Source organism: Ruditapes philippinarum, unplaced genomic scaffold, assembly GCF_026571515.1.
Source record: "Ruditapes philippinarum isolate M1 unplaced genomic scaffold, ASM2657151v2 ctg4985_1_1_1_1, whole genome shotgun sequence".
NCBI classification, from domain to species: Eukaryota; Metazoa; Mollusca; class Bivalvia; order Venerida; family Veneridae; genus Ruditapes; species Ruditapes philippinarum.
The window spans coordinates 22,126-36,909 of NW_026853557.1; the positions used below are offsets into that span (position 1 = coordinate 22,126).

General features: G+C 34.1%; 1 protein-coding gene across 1 annotated transcript; it reads right to left on the reverse strand.

The window, feature by feature from the left end:
- Nucleotides 1-2,989: 2,989 nt before the first annotated feature.
- Nucleotides 2,990-4,629, reverse strand: LOC132737204 (E3 ubiquitin-protein ligase TRIM56-like). The gene has a single exon (XM_060724464.1). It carries the CDS (start codon nucleotides 4,627-4,629, stop codon nucleotides 3,382-3,384), a length of 1,248 nt encoding a protein of 415 aa, XP_060580447.1. The 3' UTR covers nucleotides 2,990-3,381.
- Nucleotides 4,630-14,784: the final 10,155 nt, after the last annotated feature.

The following is a 14,784-nucleotide window of genomic DNA, read 5'->3' on the forward strand; positions in this document are numbered from 1 at the left end:
AATTGATTCTATTCAGTGCGGAAGTTATCCAGCTAGCTTACGGAACGTCGGTGGTTTTACTCAGGTGCCCGTTCGTGCCTGAAATAATGCACGGAAGGGCATCTGAGGTCTTCTTCCACCAGTAAAGCTGGAACGTCGCGATATGACCTATACTGTGTCGATGTGAGGTAAAACCCAAAACAAACAAAACTATTCAGTGCACTAAGGTCTGTCATAAGGACAAAACTAGATATTTGTTATCATCATTTTAATATGATAATGATGAATATACAATGCAAAATGTTCCAAATGTGAATTTGTAAAATATTATAAATGATATGATTGAACTATGTTTGTTTGTTCTTTTTTGTTGTTTTTTTTTTTAATCTTCAAGAAGGATTTCAAATTCTTTACACATTCTCAAATCCTTAATACATGTTAATACAACTTGTGTTTTTCGTTGTAAAATTGAAATGTTACTAAAGTCTTTTCACTAAGTTAACCAACAGATATATAAATATAAACAAAATACGTATACAGACTGACGTGCCGATTAGATTCATACTTCTTTACAAAATAAAATAAAAAATACTTTTGACGTAACATTTTTCATTTTTACTAAAATTATGAACTGTATTAACAAACGTTCTGTATCAAATATGTTTTAAACTTTGATTTACTATTTATATTCTTTGGGCATTAATTGCATCAACATGTCCCTAGAAATAATGCATTAGACTCGAGAAACCTGGCGACCTCATTACAGCAGATTTGAATGTTAACATGCACACAAGAGGTATCTAAAAGGCCAGCTAGAAAAAAACAATATAAACCAAAATCTGAAGAGAAAAAATGCATTTACTATCCCCGGTCTTCACTAACGCAAATATTAATTTTAGCGTATCCTTACACTATGCTTGTATAACGCAAATGATGTCACGTAAAGATATATTCACCGCCGTGCAAAACCATTTTTACGAGTCGCAAAAGCAGCACGCGTATATGATAAATAATGTTAAATGAAAAAAAAACAGCTGATCATTTTTGGATTTGAACATTCGACTTTCAGTTCAGTTTCAATGCAGTTGATTGTATAAATTTTCTTCAAAGCGGAGGTTATGTATTAGGATTTGATTGACTTTCATTACCAAAGATATGAATGTGGTCTCAGAATGGCTGGTTTTTATGCCAAAAAATGTACCGTATGCAATTTATACGTTCCTTTCACACACTATATAATGTAACAGGGCCTTTGTAACAGAAACCCTACTGTACACAAAATGAGAATTACCATGGGTTCTGACGATGAAATGTCTGCAATGATTTTAAGATTAAATCAATACAATGCCCACCAAAAGCCCATGCCGTAAAAATTTACAATTGTCGTTATACGATTGAAATTTTATCTTCATTTGCGGGTAAGATGGGATTTTCAAGAGTCCTTCTTTTTATCTCAGATAAAAGGTGTATAAAGGTCTTTGGTAAACATTAATTTTAGTCTTCAAACTAATCAGAATTTAGATAAAAATATTTAAACACACAAGACAAATCTCAAAAGCATGTTTTAAACAGATAAAATTATTCTAAATTGTGCAAACTACCGTCACTTAGTAGTAAATCATCTACATTTGTTTGAATTTTGTTTGTCCAAAAGGATTGCAGTGTCGAATGAATCTTGACTCATTTACTTTGGTAAATCGGCAAACTATTAATCGGTGAAGTAAACCAACTGTTTATTAAAATATTTTCTATTTAATACAAAAAAGAAACACACAATAAAACAAAAAAGGTTACTCAAACTCCGGACATTAAATAACCAAATTAGTTACTTTAAGGGTGCTAATTTGTGTGGAAACTTAATTAATCATGACTTTTTAGTCTATATATCCACCTTGACGCTTTGTGAGACATGAAATAAACAATGCCACATGTAATTTCAACCGGCGCCGTTCCAAGCTTAAGGTCTTAATACATGTAGTGTCTAAAATTGTTTCCTATTCATTACGCCTTAATATCCATAATTTTTGACACGTTATTCACTCATGACATTCAATTAACCTAAAACTAATTATTAAAAACAAATCAGTACAATGTCTCTTACAACAAAACAGATAGCTGTTTTGGAAATATATATATATATCAATTTTGTGTGCATTATTCTGGAATAGTACATGGTTCCAGTTCAACTGCGCAGGACTATAATTACCGAAGTGATTAATTGCAAAGCAGTTGAACGATAAAGCGTGCATTATCATAACACAATGCAAGATTAATGTCTGTTTCTATTCTAACATGCAAATAAAATAGAGTATTCATGAACATATGTTGAACAACATTGCGCGTAGAAGTATTTTTTTATGTCTTGTGACGTGTAAGCATTCGTTAAATATGCTGTGCATATACACGTATCGTGTAATAATGAACTCAATTTTCCCATCTTTTTGCTATCAGACGCGTGTTAGAATTATATAAACAAAGTTCTTGCTATAAAAGGTGCATATTTGTATGTAAAATGTTTGGAATCTATTAAATGACTCATTCCAATAATACCATGTTTAGATTTCAATCCTCTTGTTAATTTGTTAGTTAATGTTGGTGTCAGGAATTTTCACTTGGTTAACGTCATAACAAGTCAGGATCATTCTTCAACAAAATGTTTCCACTTCGCAACTTTTACTTAAGTTCTTTCAGAACAACAAATATTTTTGCAGCTTAGTAGCTTCTCATCATTGGCCACAGGGGCGACTATTTATTTCAACTGGTAGAAGAATGGCCCCGGACTGTTTGCATTGCCAAGAAACACCAAATCCGCACCGTTGTCACTGAATGCAATAAATGTTGGCACAAAATCTTCATCAAGCTTAACAACGCTAATAAGCTTTCCTTTTTTTTGAAAGGACATGTATATTTGTGGACGCCATTCCACAAACGTAAATGTTTTCTTCAGAGTCAATACCAATACCGCCTGGACGTTTGAGCTCTTTGTTTCTGTATTCAAATAAGACCTCTTGGCATGACCAATACACACAGCCTTCAATGATTTTGAAATACCAAAGTGACGTGAAAGGGTTCTGAGAAGCGTCTCCTTTAAGGCAACTAACTTCAGTGGAACCATCTTCTCTGTATATAGCCAGACTCCAGGTTTTTTCGTCATATAAGGATACAACAATCTTGCTTTCGCTTGTTTTCAACAGGAAATCAATAGCATAACACTTATGCTTAGTTCGAATTTCACCAACTTGCTCGAAAGAACGTTTTATGGCATATTTTTCGTATTTTCTTCTCATGTGGAAAAGAAACATACAGGCTCTTTTTAGTGATCAAGATTGCGTATGGGTCGAAGTTTAGTTTGACAGTATCTTCGTTTCCAGTTCCTGACAGAATAACCAGACGCTTTTTCCTTTAGTCTGCTAAAACCACCCTTTCTTCTTTATCATCAAACATGTAACAAGCAGACGGAAAGTAGGTTTTTCGTCTTGCTAATTTTGAGCTTATTTTCATCGCTTTGGTTGGAACAAAATTTGATTTGTTAACCGTTGTTGAGAATTCAATGATTAGACGGGGACATTTTGTTTCTTTGTAGCATCCATACGTCTCAATCTGGTTGAGCGATCTGAAAAAGTCTTCATTGAATTCGAACATGTATTTGTTGGAAGTATTTGTACTTAGCTCGTGTGTCTCTATTTGATTTTGAATTTCATCGTACCTTTTTTCAAGCCTTCTTGACATGATGACGTATTCTGCACTACCTGATGCCACGCCCATTGTATCTTTTGCTGTGTTTTCAGCCCTTTTCAGATTCTCAATAATTTCACAGCAAATCTTTATTTTTTCATCATTGGTCGTCTTGTAAGGCCTATTCTTTTCATTCAGTTTGGTTATGACTTCGCCGTGAAAACTTTTTAAGCTTCTTAGAATATTTTGTTCCGATGCTTTTAATTTTGCAGTTATTTCACGCTCATTCTTTACAAGTAACTCATTGTTTTTATTATGAAATGCAGAAACCTCTTCTACTTTTTTTCTAATTGTTTTTAGGTTTTTAGAAATAGCCGAAAGTGGTTTTACTGTCTTGATTTCCGCATAATCTGCCTTTATTTCCTTAACACTGTAACATGATCTATGATGAAGGAATGCACAGGTTGAACAAAATAAAGCATCGTCGTCTTCACAGAAGAATTCTATCTCTTTCACAGGATGTAAGTCACACATAAGGAGCTTACTGTACTCTTTGAACGACTGAATACTATTCTCGTCATGACTGTCAAGTTCAACCGTCCTGTGAGATTTGAGTACTTTAAATTTTGTATGAGACACACGGCAGAAAACACACATGTATTCTTTGCATTCCAGGCAATAAAACTTCGCCGCATTTCGCTCTTGTATTGACTCACAAGGTTTACACAGAACATCAATTTCTTTTCCAGCTGTTAAGTCCGGTAACATAGATGCCCAAAATGCTGCGCCTACACAAGGTTTTGGGGGCGGTGTAACTTGTCGACATAATGGACATTCTATACCAGAATTCTTTTTTGATTTAGAAATCCAAGTATTTATACAAAGCTCACAATATGTATGGTTACACGATAATAGTTTAGGATTTTTCAATGTCTCGTTACAAATAGCGCATTCGTTAAGCAGAATTGGCAACATTCACAGCCATTTTCATCAAAATCCAAAACAAAATAGAATAAAAGGATCATACAAATACCGACAAGTATTACTGCAATATTAATCAATACATCAAGACGACGCTATTAAACCTATCATAGTAACTATATCTAACGTCAAACATTCTACAAATAACAATGTCATATAGTCCGAAAGATAATAAATTTGGCGCACTATATAAGAAAGAACCTTAAACATTTTTAACTTGCTGATTTAAGAAAACTTATTGTCAGCTAAAGATTTTTATGTCATTTCTAAGCTTAACACGTGTTTATATTTGCCACAAATTCCTTATTAAGGAAATAGAACTATATAGTATAAATTATATAGTAAGTACGTTTAAAATGTTTATCCTTTTAACGCATATGAGGAGATAACAAGTTAAATCATTGCCGATAAAAAAGTTCCAGTCCGAAACGTGGCATGGGACCAAAAGAAAGTATTATTAATGTTGGTATTGTTGATATGTCTTAGTTAAATGAAGAAAACAAAAATAAGCAATTTGGTTTTAACCATGTTTTTAAAGTGCCCTTCATACATTAAACATAAATAGGTACCTTGCTAAAGAAATACACGGGAAAATCAGTACGAATTCAGTGTTCCTAAATGTGATGGAAAAGAAAAAAAAATGATATAACTTTAATTTTCTAACACAGTGCAATTATTGACTGGAATTCCTTGTATTCAGACAATTAAAACGATTGGACATTTCAAGATCTCTATTAAGAGGGCCATGATGGCCCTGAAGTCGCTCACCTGTATATAGGCCCCCAAAGCAGGGCCAGTCTTGACTCCAGGGCTTTTATTTGAACAAACCTGGTAGACACACATTTGAAGATGTTTCATGCTTAGTATCTAAACTCTAGCTAAATGTTTTTTTTTCAAAGGAGATGTTTTAAGTTTTTGCTATACACATATAAGGAAAATCAATGACCCCCCCCCCCCGGGGCGGGGCCAATTTTGACCCCATGGCTCTTATTTGAACAAATTTGGTAGACACCCATTAGAAGGTGTTTCATGCTTAATATCTTAGCTCTAGCTCTTCGGGTTCTTTAAAAGCAGATTTTTTAAGTTTTTACTACATTCACATAAAAAAAATCAATGACCCCCTGGGGTGTGGCCAATTTTGACCCCAGGGCTTTTATTTGAACAAACTTGGTAGACATCCATTAGAAGATGTTTCATGCTAAATATCTTAGCTCTAGCTCTTTGAGTTCTTTAAAGAAGATTTTTAAAGTTTTTGCTATACCCATAAATAAAATCAATGACCCCCGGGGCGGGGCCAATTTTGACCCCAGGGCTTTTATTTGACCAAACTTTGTAGAAACACACTAGACGATGTTTCATGCTTAGTATCTAAACTCTAGCTATTTGGGTTTTTTCCAAAGAAGATTTTTTAGTTTTTACTATACACATACAAGGAAAATCAATGACCCCGGGGCGTGGCCAATTTTGACCCCAGGGCTCTTTTTTGAACAAATTTGGTAGACACTCATTAGAACAAGTTTTTACTATAAGCATATAGAGAAAATCAATGACCCCCTGGGGCGGGGCCAATTTTGACCCCATGGCTTTTATTTCAACAAACTTGGTAGACACTCACTAGAAGATGTTTCATGCCAAATATCTTAGCTCTAGTTCTTTGGGTTCCTTAAAAGAAGCCTTTTTAAGTTTTTACTATATGCATATAGGGAAAATCAATGACCCCCTGGGGCAGGGCCAATTTTGACCCCAGGACTTTTATTTGAACAAACTTGATAGACACTCACTAGAAGATGTTTCATGCCAAATATCTAAGCTCTACCTCTTTTGGTTTTTTAAAGAAGATATTCTGCATGGAAGAGTTCTGCATGGAATTAAATTCCTTGAACAATTTTTAAAGGTGACCACCAAAGGAACATTCCTATGAAGTTTGGATGAAATTGGTTTAGTGGTTTATGAGGAGATGTCATTTAAAGTAAAAGTTTACGGACGGACGACAGACGGACGGACGACGGACGGACGCCGGACGAAAAGCGATCACAAAAGCTCACCCTGTCACTGTGTGACAGGTGAGCTAAAAAGCTAGGAACTTATGGTGTTCTCGTTGGACAAGTTATCAGTCTTCGTGTTTTTAACTCATGAAAAAATGATACATGTAGTCTATATTTTAGTATGCTTTTTGACAACTTCACCTTTTCCAAAATCATTGTATCCATGTTTATTTAATTGTATTGAATATTCTAGTAAAAATATAAGTATCTGTCCAAATCCCTATAAAATAAGCCTTTCATTGACAACCCGATGATATTGTACAATTGTTTTTCCTCCCACCTGTATTTGAGATCTTAACTGATACCTTATATCTTGTGGGACCTTCGGACTACCGTCATACCGTCATACCGTGTTTTTTCCGACTGAGCTATCCGGTCGCTAAAACACGATCTCCCCTAATTAATAAACAGTTCTTAACCGTGACATACTTCCTCGCTGTAATGAATTTAATGAAATTCGTCCTTGAATTTACCAGGATTAAATAGCAATGTGAATTAGCAGTGTTGGGTGCCAAAATGTCACAGGGTGGGGAAATATGCAGCCTAATCACTTCTAAACCGTGAGAATGACAATGTCCATGTGAAATAAATATAACGTGTTTTCTCTCAAGACAATTACATTACATTAAATAATTTTATTTGTCTTCCTCATAGCTTACTTATTAGAGCCCTCCGAACATAAATTCACAATGAGTTCTTGGCGAAACTAAAGAGTCCCATCCCAGTTTTGATGTTGAATGAAAGTGTTCACTTAACTCCAAACACTAAACTGTTCCACGTTATGTAAATTCTACCTAAATACATGTAATCAATGCTTATAATCCAATAGTTAATCCATGTTTTTTCCTTATTAATATTATGTTAAACACGATGATATGACTTATCAATTATTGGAACAAGGAGACATAGATTTAAGATACATGTTTATTATACAAGTATCAATATAGGTATAGCTAGACATTATATATAAAACGATGTATGTTCAACAACTATAAAATATACATAGCAATACATGTGCTAGAATTGCTTCCCTTAATTCGATACTCAATCTGGAAAAGGGGAGATCATTCGAAATAAAAGAGAACAGGAAAAAAGGTGAAAATGCAGAATCGGAGTCATTGTATATGATCATTAAAGATATTGAAAGGAGCAACATATCTCATTTCTCAAGCTTAAGCAGTATTCAATCATCAGCACAAATTTACATATCGCAATCGTGTACGTCTTAAAAACTCAACAAGTATAAAAACGATACCTTAAATAAGATCTCATGCACTATCTCTATCAAATTTAATCTGAAAATACGTCTTACAACATTGGACGGGCGATGGTACAGCAGGGTAAAAATTTGCGACAGTTAATGTTAACATTGTGATATTTAGCGGTAGAGGACTTGGCCATATTAAGTCTCAATATAACACAAACATGATGGTTTGCATGCTTACCTAACTTGTTGTTTGCTATTAATTGTAGTAAGAATAAAGGTGAAGATGCCACGCGAGATGAGTAGCGCTGCCGCCGCCAAATCGGGCAACTTCGCCGACGCAGACTTGAGTGTGACATTCAGCTCGCCTGTGGTACATACAACCCCAGCCGTCGGCAAATCTCAATGTGATTCTTCACAAAAGACAATCGAATTACAATGTTCTGCATTTGGATTTCATAAAAACTTTCTGTTTTAACGTTTTCTTTATACGCATTGCATGTTTTGGACACACCAAGACCCAAGCCAGTAAGAATATCTCCACAAAGACTGCATGAAAATCCATGATATAATAAATGGTGAATATAGAGGAAAGTCAGAAGGGTGGAACCACATTTCGATTTTCTTCAAAAAATCAAAAGCGTTGAATTTCGTAAAAATGTTGAAAAAGTTAAAAACTTGCCTTGTGAATGACTTTTTTTTTGCCTTCACATATGGGGTTCAAGTGCACATCTTAATCAGTGGAAATTCACATTTTTTTCTACTAACGCTAAATTTTGAGATCCATATGTAGTTCAAACAATTCCATGAAATTCGAAATCTGTTTAAGCGCCATGCCTCCAGATTTATGCTGATTTTCAAGAATTTTGTAAAAATGTATTAAAAAATAAAAAAAATTTCAACTGAACAAAGAAAGTAATGACACATTAAAAACGGCACTTAAAACAACGAAAATTGGCAAACATGGTAAAAATATGAAAATATAACCCTTGCTGCGTTAGTTACTTATTAAAAACATGTAAATTATTTCTTAAATTGTAAATATTTTATATTCTTAAAATCATAGTTACATTTTTCTCAATGTTGATTTTAATGAAATATTTTGGCTCATCTGGGGTCAGGCAGTTTTAATATTCATAAAACAAGTGCCATACTGTCATTACAAAAAGTAAAGTGTGTTTTATTAGTTAAACACGAAACAAGACTACCAGTGTGACTTGCATTTTTTAAAATATGTCGGCGTTATTCATAAATATCAAACGCAGTTGTTTACTTGATATACGGTAAAAATACTTAAAATATTAGATTAACTTTGAGGCTAAATAGGTTGACTAGTATTTTATTACATACGAAGTGGACTCTTTATAAAAATATATTTTACTGAAATCTTACCAAGATTGATAGGTTGATATAGATGTTTGTATACAGGAGGCTGAAATCTCATCTCATTTTATCACAAGGGTGATATTTCATTCATGTTTTTAAACCTAGAAGGATACTTACTTATTGACCGAGTTTTTACAGTAGATTTAAAGAAAGTTATAAATGTTGACAAGTTACAATTTTTGTTAGAGAAAAAAGTGTATTGTTGATTATATAACAATTTGATCAGTGTGACCTGTGTTACTATCGTTGTAGAATATCAGATTATTGCGGAGAAAAAATCTCACAATAATGTGTTTAGAATATGTAACTTTCTCGCCAGGACCTCTCCACTCCACCCTCACCCAGTCACATATACATGATATAGATCACACAAACCTGCACACGAACTATTTATTTTGGCTACTTCCAAATAACCTGGCTGTAAATTGCATTAATAAGTATACAAAAAACAAATTATTTTGTACGGTAACTTGCAAACGTATGATGCTGAATGGTAAATATATCACAAAGCTTGTGTCCGTGAACAAAATAGCGTAAAACTGAAATTGTGTTTAAATAAAGATGTAAGTGTTATAATTATTTATTTGATTGCGTATCTTTTTTATTGTTTAATAGTTTGAATAACTTGACTCGGGGTAACACTTCAAATTTCGACCGTAAACATGCAAATGGTTATAAAATGTTTCATTAAATGAGAGCTATGTAAATCGAATGTTTTGATTCAATTATAAAATGTGATAGTTTTGCCGTAGGTGTCAACATAACGTTACCATTATGATCCCGGTAGTGAAATATAGAGAAACTGGGTTACAACTGAAATTATAAATCAAACAGAAACTGAAATTTTAAATCAAACGGTTATTACCGTTGTTTTCTTTCTAATTACATGCACGGCTCTAACTGTAATTAAAACCGTACGTGGTACGTGTTGTATGCTCTTTATTTTAATAATAAACTAAAATGTTATACGTGATTAAGTACGTAGGGGTGTGCTTATTCGAGAGCATTGAACTTGTCCATTTGTAATTAATATCTAAAACGAATTTATGGGTTAAATGTTTTATCAGTTAATTTAATATAACACTCTAGTGGTCACAATTTTGACTCAATTATCATCAAGCTTGGTCAGGATGCTTGCCTCATTTATTGCTCTGATGAGTTCGGTTGGTCAGGTCAGCGAAATATAGCCATATTGGCCCTCTTGTTAAGTCTTTTGATGTCTTGTCTGTGATATGCAGGCTTCATAACCTCAGATCCCAATTCAAAATTCCGTTTGATTTAGTTCCCGACTTTCGCCCATAGTATTCTCGTTTAGGATACACGTTTTCTTTTAATTGGGGACCAAACGCCGCTTTTCATGGAATGGCACTACTGTGTCACGTTGAACGTACCATAATAACCGCAGTATGAATACATCTGCGGATGTTTTAAATTCAAAATTTCACCATTTTCGTGTTTAAATGTTGAATTCTGCTTAAGTCGGTGCTAAGGGGCGTGGGTGGTAACTTGCACTTTCCATTACCTTCCATGAACAGGCTCAATCAAACCGAGCCTGCAACATTGTCAATTTTGCCGTGTTGGGATTTATTGATGGACTCTGTTTTTCTCTATTTTTTTAATTCTACATAACCCTTATAGTTGCATAACTAGGGAGTCCGACAATGTGTAAGCAAATAGCCGTTGTAGCTCAAAACTCGGAAGTTCCGATTGACTCCTGTGAGCTCCAGGCTCAATTTTGCAAAACACAATACTTGTATAATGTATTAGTTAGGGGTACGACCGTGTGTCCTGTAATAAAGGTGTGTTTGTCGAGAATACTCTGTTATTTTCCTGACGTTAAACTGCAAATGCAATGCATATGGTGATTTTAGATAAAACCTCGGGATTTCCGGCTGGTTCATGTGAGACACAGGCTCAGTAGGCGCAGAATCCCGTGAGGTGGGATGGTTACGAGATATGGCAGTGTGTCCGCTGGTATAAGTGTGACAGTGGGGAATACTCTGAAATTTTCAGCACAATCAATGCCCGTAGTCGTGGTCATGTTACATCTATCACGGAGCTGAATATACAAATAAATATAAATGCATTAATATAACGTATATTTTCCTTAAATTCCTGTGTTTAATGTGCTATTTCTGCTATAAAAGGTACTTGGGCTTTCTTGGAACTAAAGCATTCATTTTGCTATACTAGTACGTGTGCTGCATATGTATAAGTTTACCTAATGTTCATCAACTGATGCCACCTGCAGTAGGACTGGAACACATTAAAGTGCATAGTACGCTCCAAATTGTAGGGCCTAAAACATGTTTTCATAAGATGTTGAAAAAATCCACAGCTAGAATATTCTTAGTTAGATTATACCAATAATGATAGGGTGCCTTGCCCTAACCGCAGAAGATGTGGTATCAAATACGGCGTTATTTTATTTTTCTCTTTTAGTTTAAGTTTATTGCAATTTTCTTTTTTTTTTGTATATAAATGATTAGCATATATTAAACGTTATTTATGTGTTTGGAACTGTAGAGTATGAAATAGAAACAATTACATTTCATTTGATATTTGCGTTTAGATTATTATAATTCTTCGCAAGATGTTTCGTTGGGACCGGTCTCTTCCGATAAACTATGGAATTCACATGGTATACAAATGCTAGATTTTTTAGGGGTTGCTAACGGTAGGATCGGTACACAAGCTAACTGATAATTACTATATAAGTTAGAGTTTATTTCTTTTATTCCATAGGGCGCACTACAAGCATACATATATATACAATACAAAGTGAGCATGATTTAAGTGCGTAAGACAGTGAACAAAATTATTATTACATAAACTTTTCATATATCCTTATTTTTGGAGAAGGTCATGCATGGCATATGTAAGCTTAACATTCTTTATAATTTCAGTTCATATCATTTATATTATGACTTGAATATCAATATGTTAAGACTAGTAACAAAAAATATCCTTAAATTACTATCAGAATATGTAGATATAAACATTGAGGTACATGTAGTAATATATTGTTATCTTTGTCGTAAAAAGAAAGGTAACCGTGCATGAATTTAGTACAATAATAACAATATTTTTATACAGTAAAACAAGAAAACACAAATCACATTTGGATGTTTCCAGTTTGTTATAAATAAATTGTTTCGTTAAATCAGTATATCTTTAACATTCTAATATAAAAATGGTTCTCATCCTCATTACGCTTTAAACACTTTCTTTCATTCATTAACAGGAGCTCTTGTGTAGATCTGGACCAACTTCCAGCATCTATTGTAGCCTTTGAGAGGAAACTCGTAATCATATCATAGCCTGGCACACTTTCTTTACATAAAAATATCATAGATATAATTGAAACTCAAAATTTGCTATTGTCCTACTAAAAGTATGTTATCTTTCGTGCCGATTTTGAACAAAATTATCCGTTAAACGCTGTTTTAAAATTGCTAGAAACATATCAATATCTGCTATACTCTGCTGTAACCAGACATCATAAAATCCTGAAGAACATAAAAGTTGTTTTAATTTCGAACACAAGTTTACCATTTCTGAGTTATTTTCAAAATCACTTTTCAATAATTTATAAACTCTACTAACTCTACTACCCGTTCTATTGTTTGGCTAACAGTAAAACCCATTCTCTCACTACCGTAGTTTAATATAGGTGTAATTAATGTATCAAAAAGATTAAGTGTTTGAAAATTATTTTTTGCCCATAGGATTGCAGTATTTCAAATGAATCGTTTTTCATTTACCTCAGTAAATCGACAACTTTTATCAGACTAGTAAGTCGACTGTTTATAAAAATAATTGAAAACAATAAGGCGGTTAAAATTTATAAGGAAGTACATTTTTAGCTCACCTGTCACAAAGTGACAGGGTGAGCTTTTGTGATCGCTTTTCGTCCGGCGTCCGTCCGTCGTCCGTCCGGCCGTCCGTCCGTCCGTAAACTTTTACTTTAAATGACATCTCCTCATAAACCACTCAGCCAATTTCATCCAAACTTCACAGGAAAGTTCCTTTGGTGGTCACCTTTAAAAATTGTTCAAAGAATTTAATTCCATGCAGAACTATGGTTGCCATGGCAACCGAAAGAAAAAACTTTAAATATCTTCTTTTAAAAAACCAAAAGAGCAAGAGCTTAGATATTTGGTAGGAAACATCTTCTAGTGAGTGTCTACCAAGTTTGTTCAAATAAAAGCCCTGGGGTCAAAATTGGCCCCGCCCCAGGGGGTCATTGATTTTCCCTATATGCATATAGTAAAAACTTAAAAAATCTTCTTTTAAAGAACCCATAGAGCTAGAGATAAGATATTTAGCATGAAACATCTTCTAATAAGTGTCTGCCAAGTTTGTTCAAATAAAATCCCTGGGGTCAAAATTGGCCCCGCCCCAGGGGGTCATTGATTTTCCCTATATGCATATAGTAAAAACTTAAAAAATCTTCTTTTGAAGAACCCATAGAGCTAGAGCTAAGATATTTAGCATGAACCATTTTCTAATAAGTGTCTACCAAGTTTGTTCAAATAAAAGCCCTGGGGTCAAAATTGGCCCCGCCCCTAGGGGTCATTGATTTTCCCTATATGCATATAGTAAAAACTTTAAAAAATCTTCTCTTAAAGAACCCAAAGAGCTAGAGCTAAGATATTTAGCATGAAACATGTTCTAATGGGTGTCTACAAAGTTTGTTCAAATAAAAGCCCTGGGGTCAAAATGGCCCCGCCCCGGGGGTCATTGATTTTCCTTATATGTGTATAGCAAAAACTTAAAAATCTTCTTTGAAATAACCCAAATAGCTAGAGTTTAGATATTAAGTATGAAACATCTTCTAGTGAGTGTTTATAAAGTTTGTTCTAATAAAAGCCCTGGGGTCAAAATTGGCCCCGTCCCGGGGGTCATTGATTATCCTTATATGTGTATGGCAAAAACTTAAAAATCTTCTTTGAAAAAACCAAAATAGCTAGAGTTTAGATATTAATCATGAAACATTTTCCAGTAAGTGTCTACAAAGTTTGTTCAAATAAAAGCCCTTGGGTTAAAACTGGCCGGGCCCCAGAGGTGTCATTGTTTTTAACTATATGTGTATAGTAAAAACTTAAAAAAATCTTCTTTTAAAAAACCCAATGAGCTAGAGGTTAGATTGTTAAGCAGGAAACATCTTTTTGTGGGTGTCCACCAAGTTTGTTCAAATAAAAGCCCTTGGGTTAAAATTGGCCCTGCCAAAGGGGGGGGGGAGTCATTGTTTTTCATTATATGTGTGTAGTAAAAACTTAACATCATGAAACATTTTCTAATGGGTGTCTTCCAAGTTTGTTCAAATAAAAGCCCTGGGGTTTAAACTCGCCCCGCTCCGGGCCTTTATACAGGTGAGCGACCTCAGGGCCATCATGGCCCTCTTGTTTTTATTTATTTACAACAATTTAATTTTGTAATTGCGTACTAATAACCTTTAAACCTATACTAAGCTTATGCCTTGGTTTTATATACGTTAATTTATATAAATGT

Coding starts and splice junctions, on each gene's coding strand:
- LOC132737204 (XM_060724464.1), bottom strand. CDS start 4,629: ATGTTGCCAATTCTGCTTAACGAATGCGCTATTTGTAACGAGACATTG.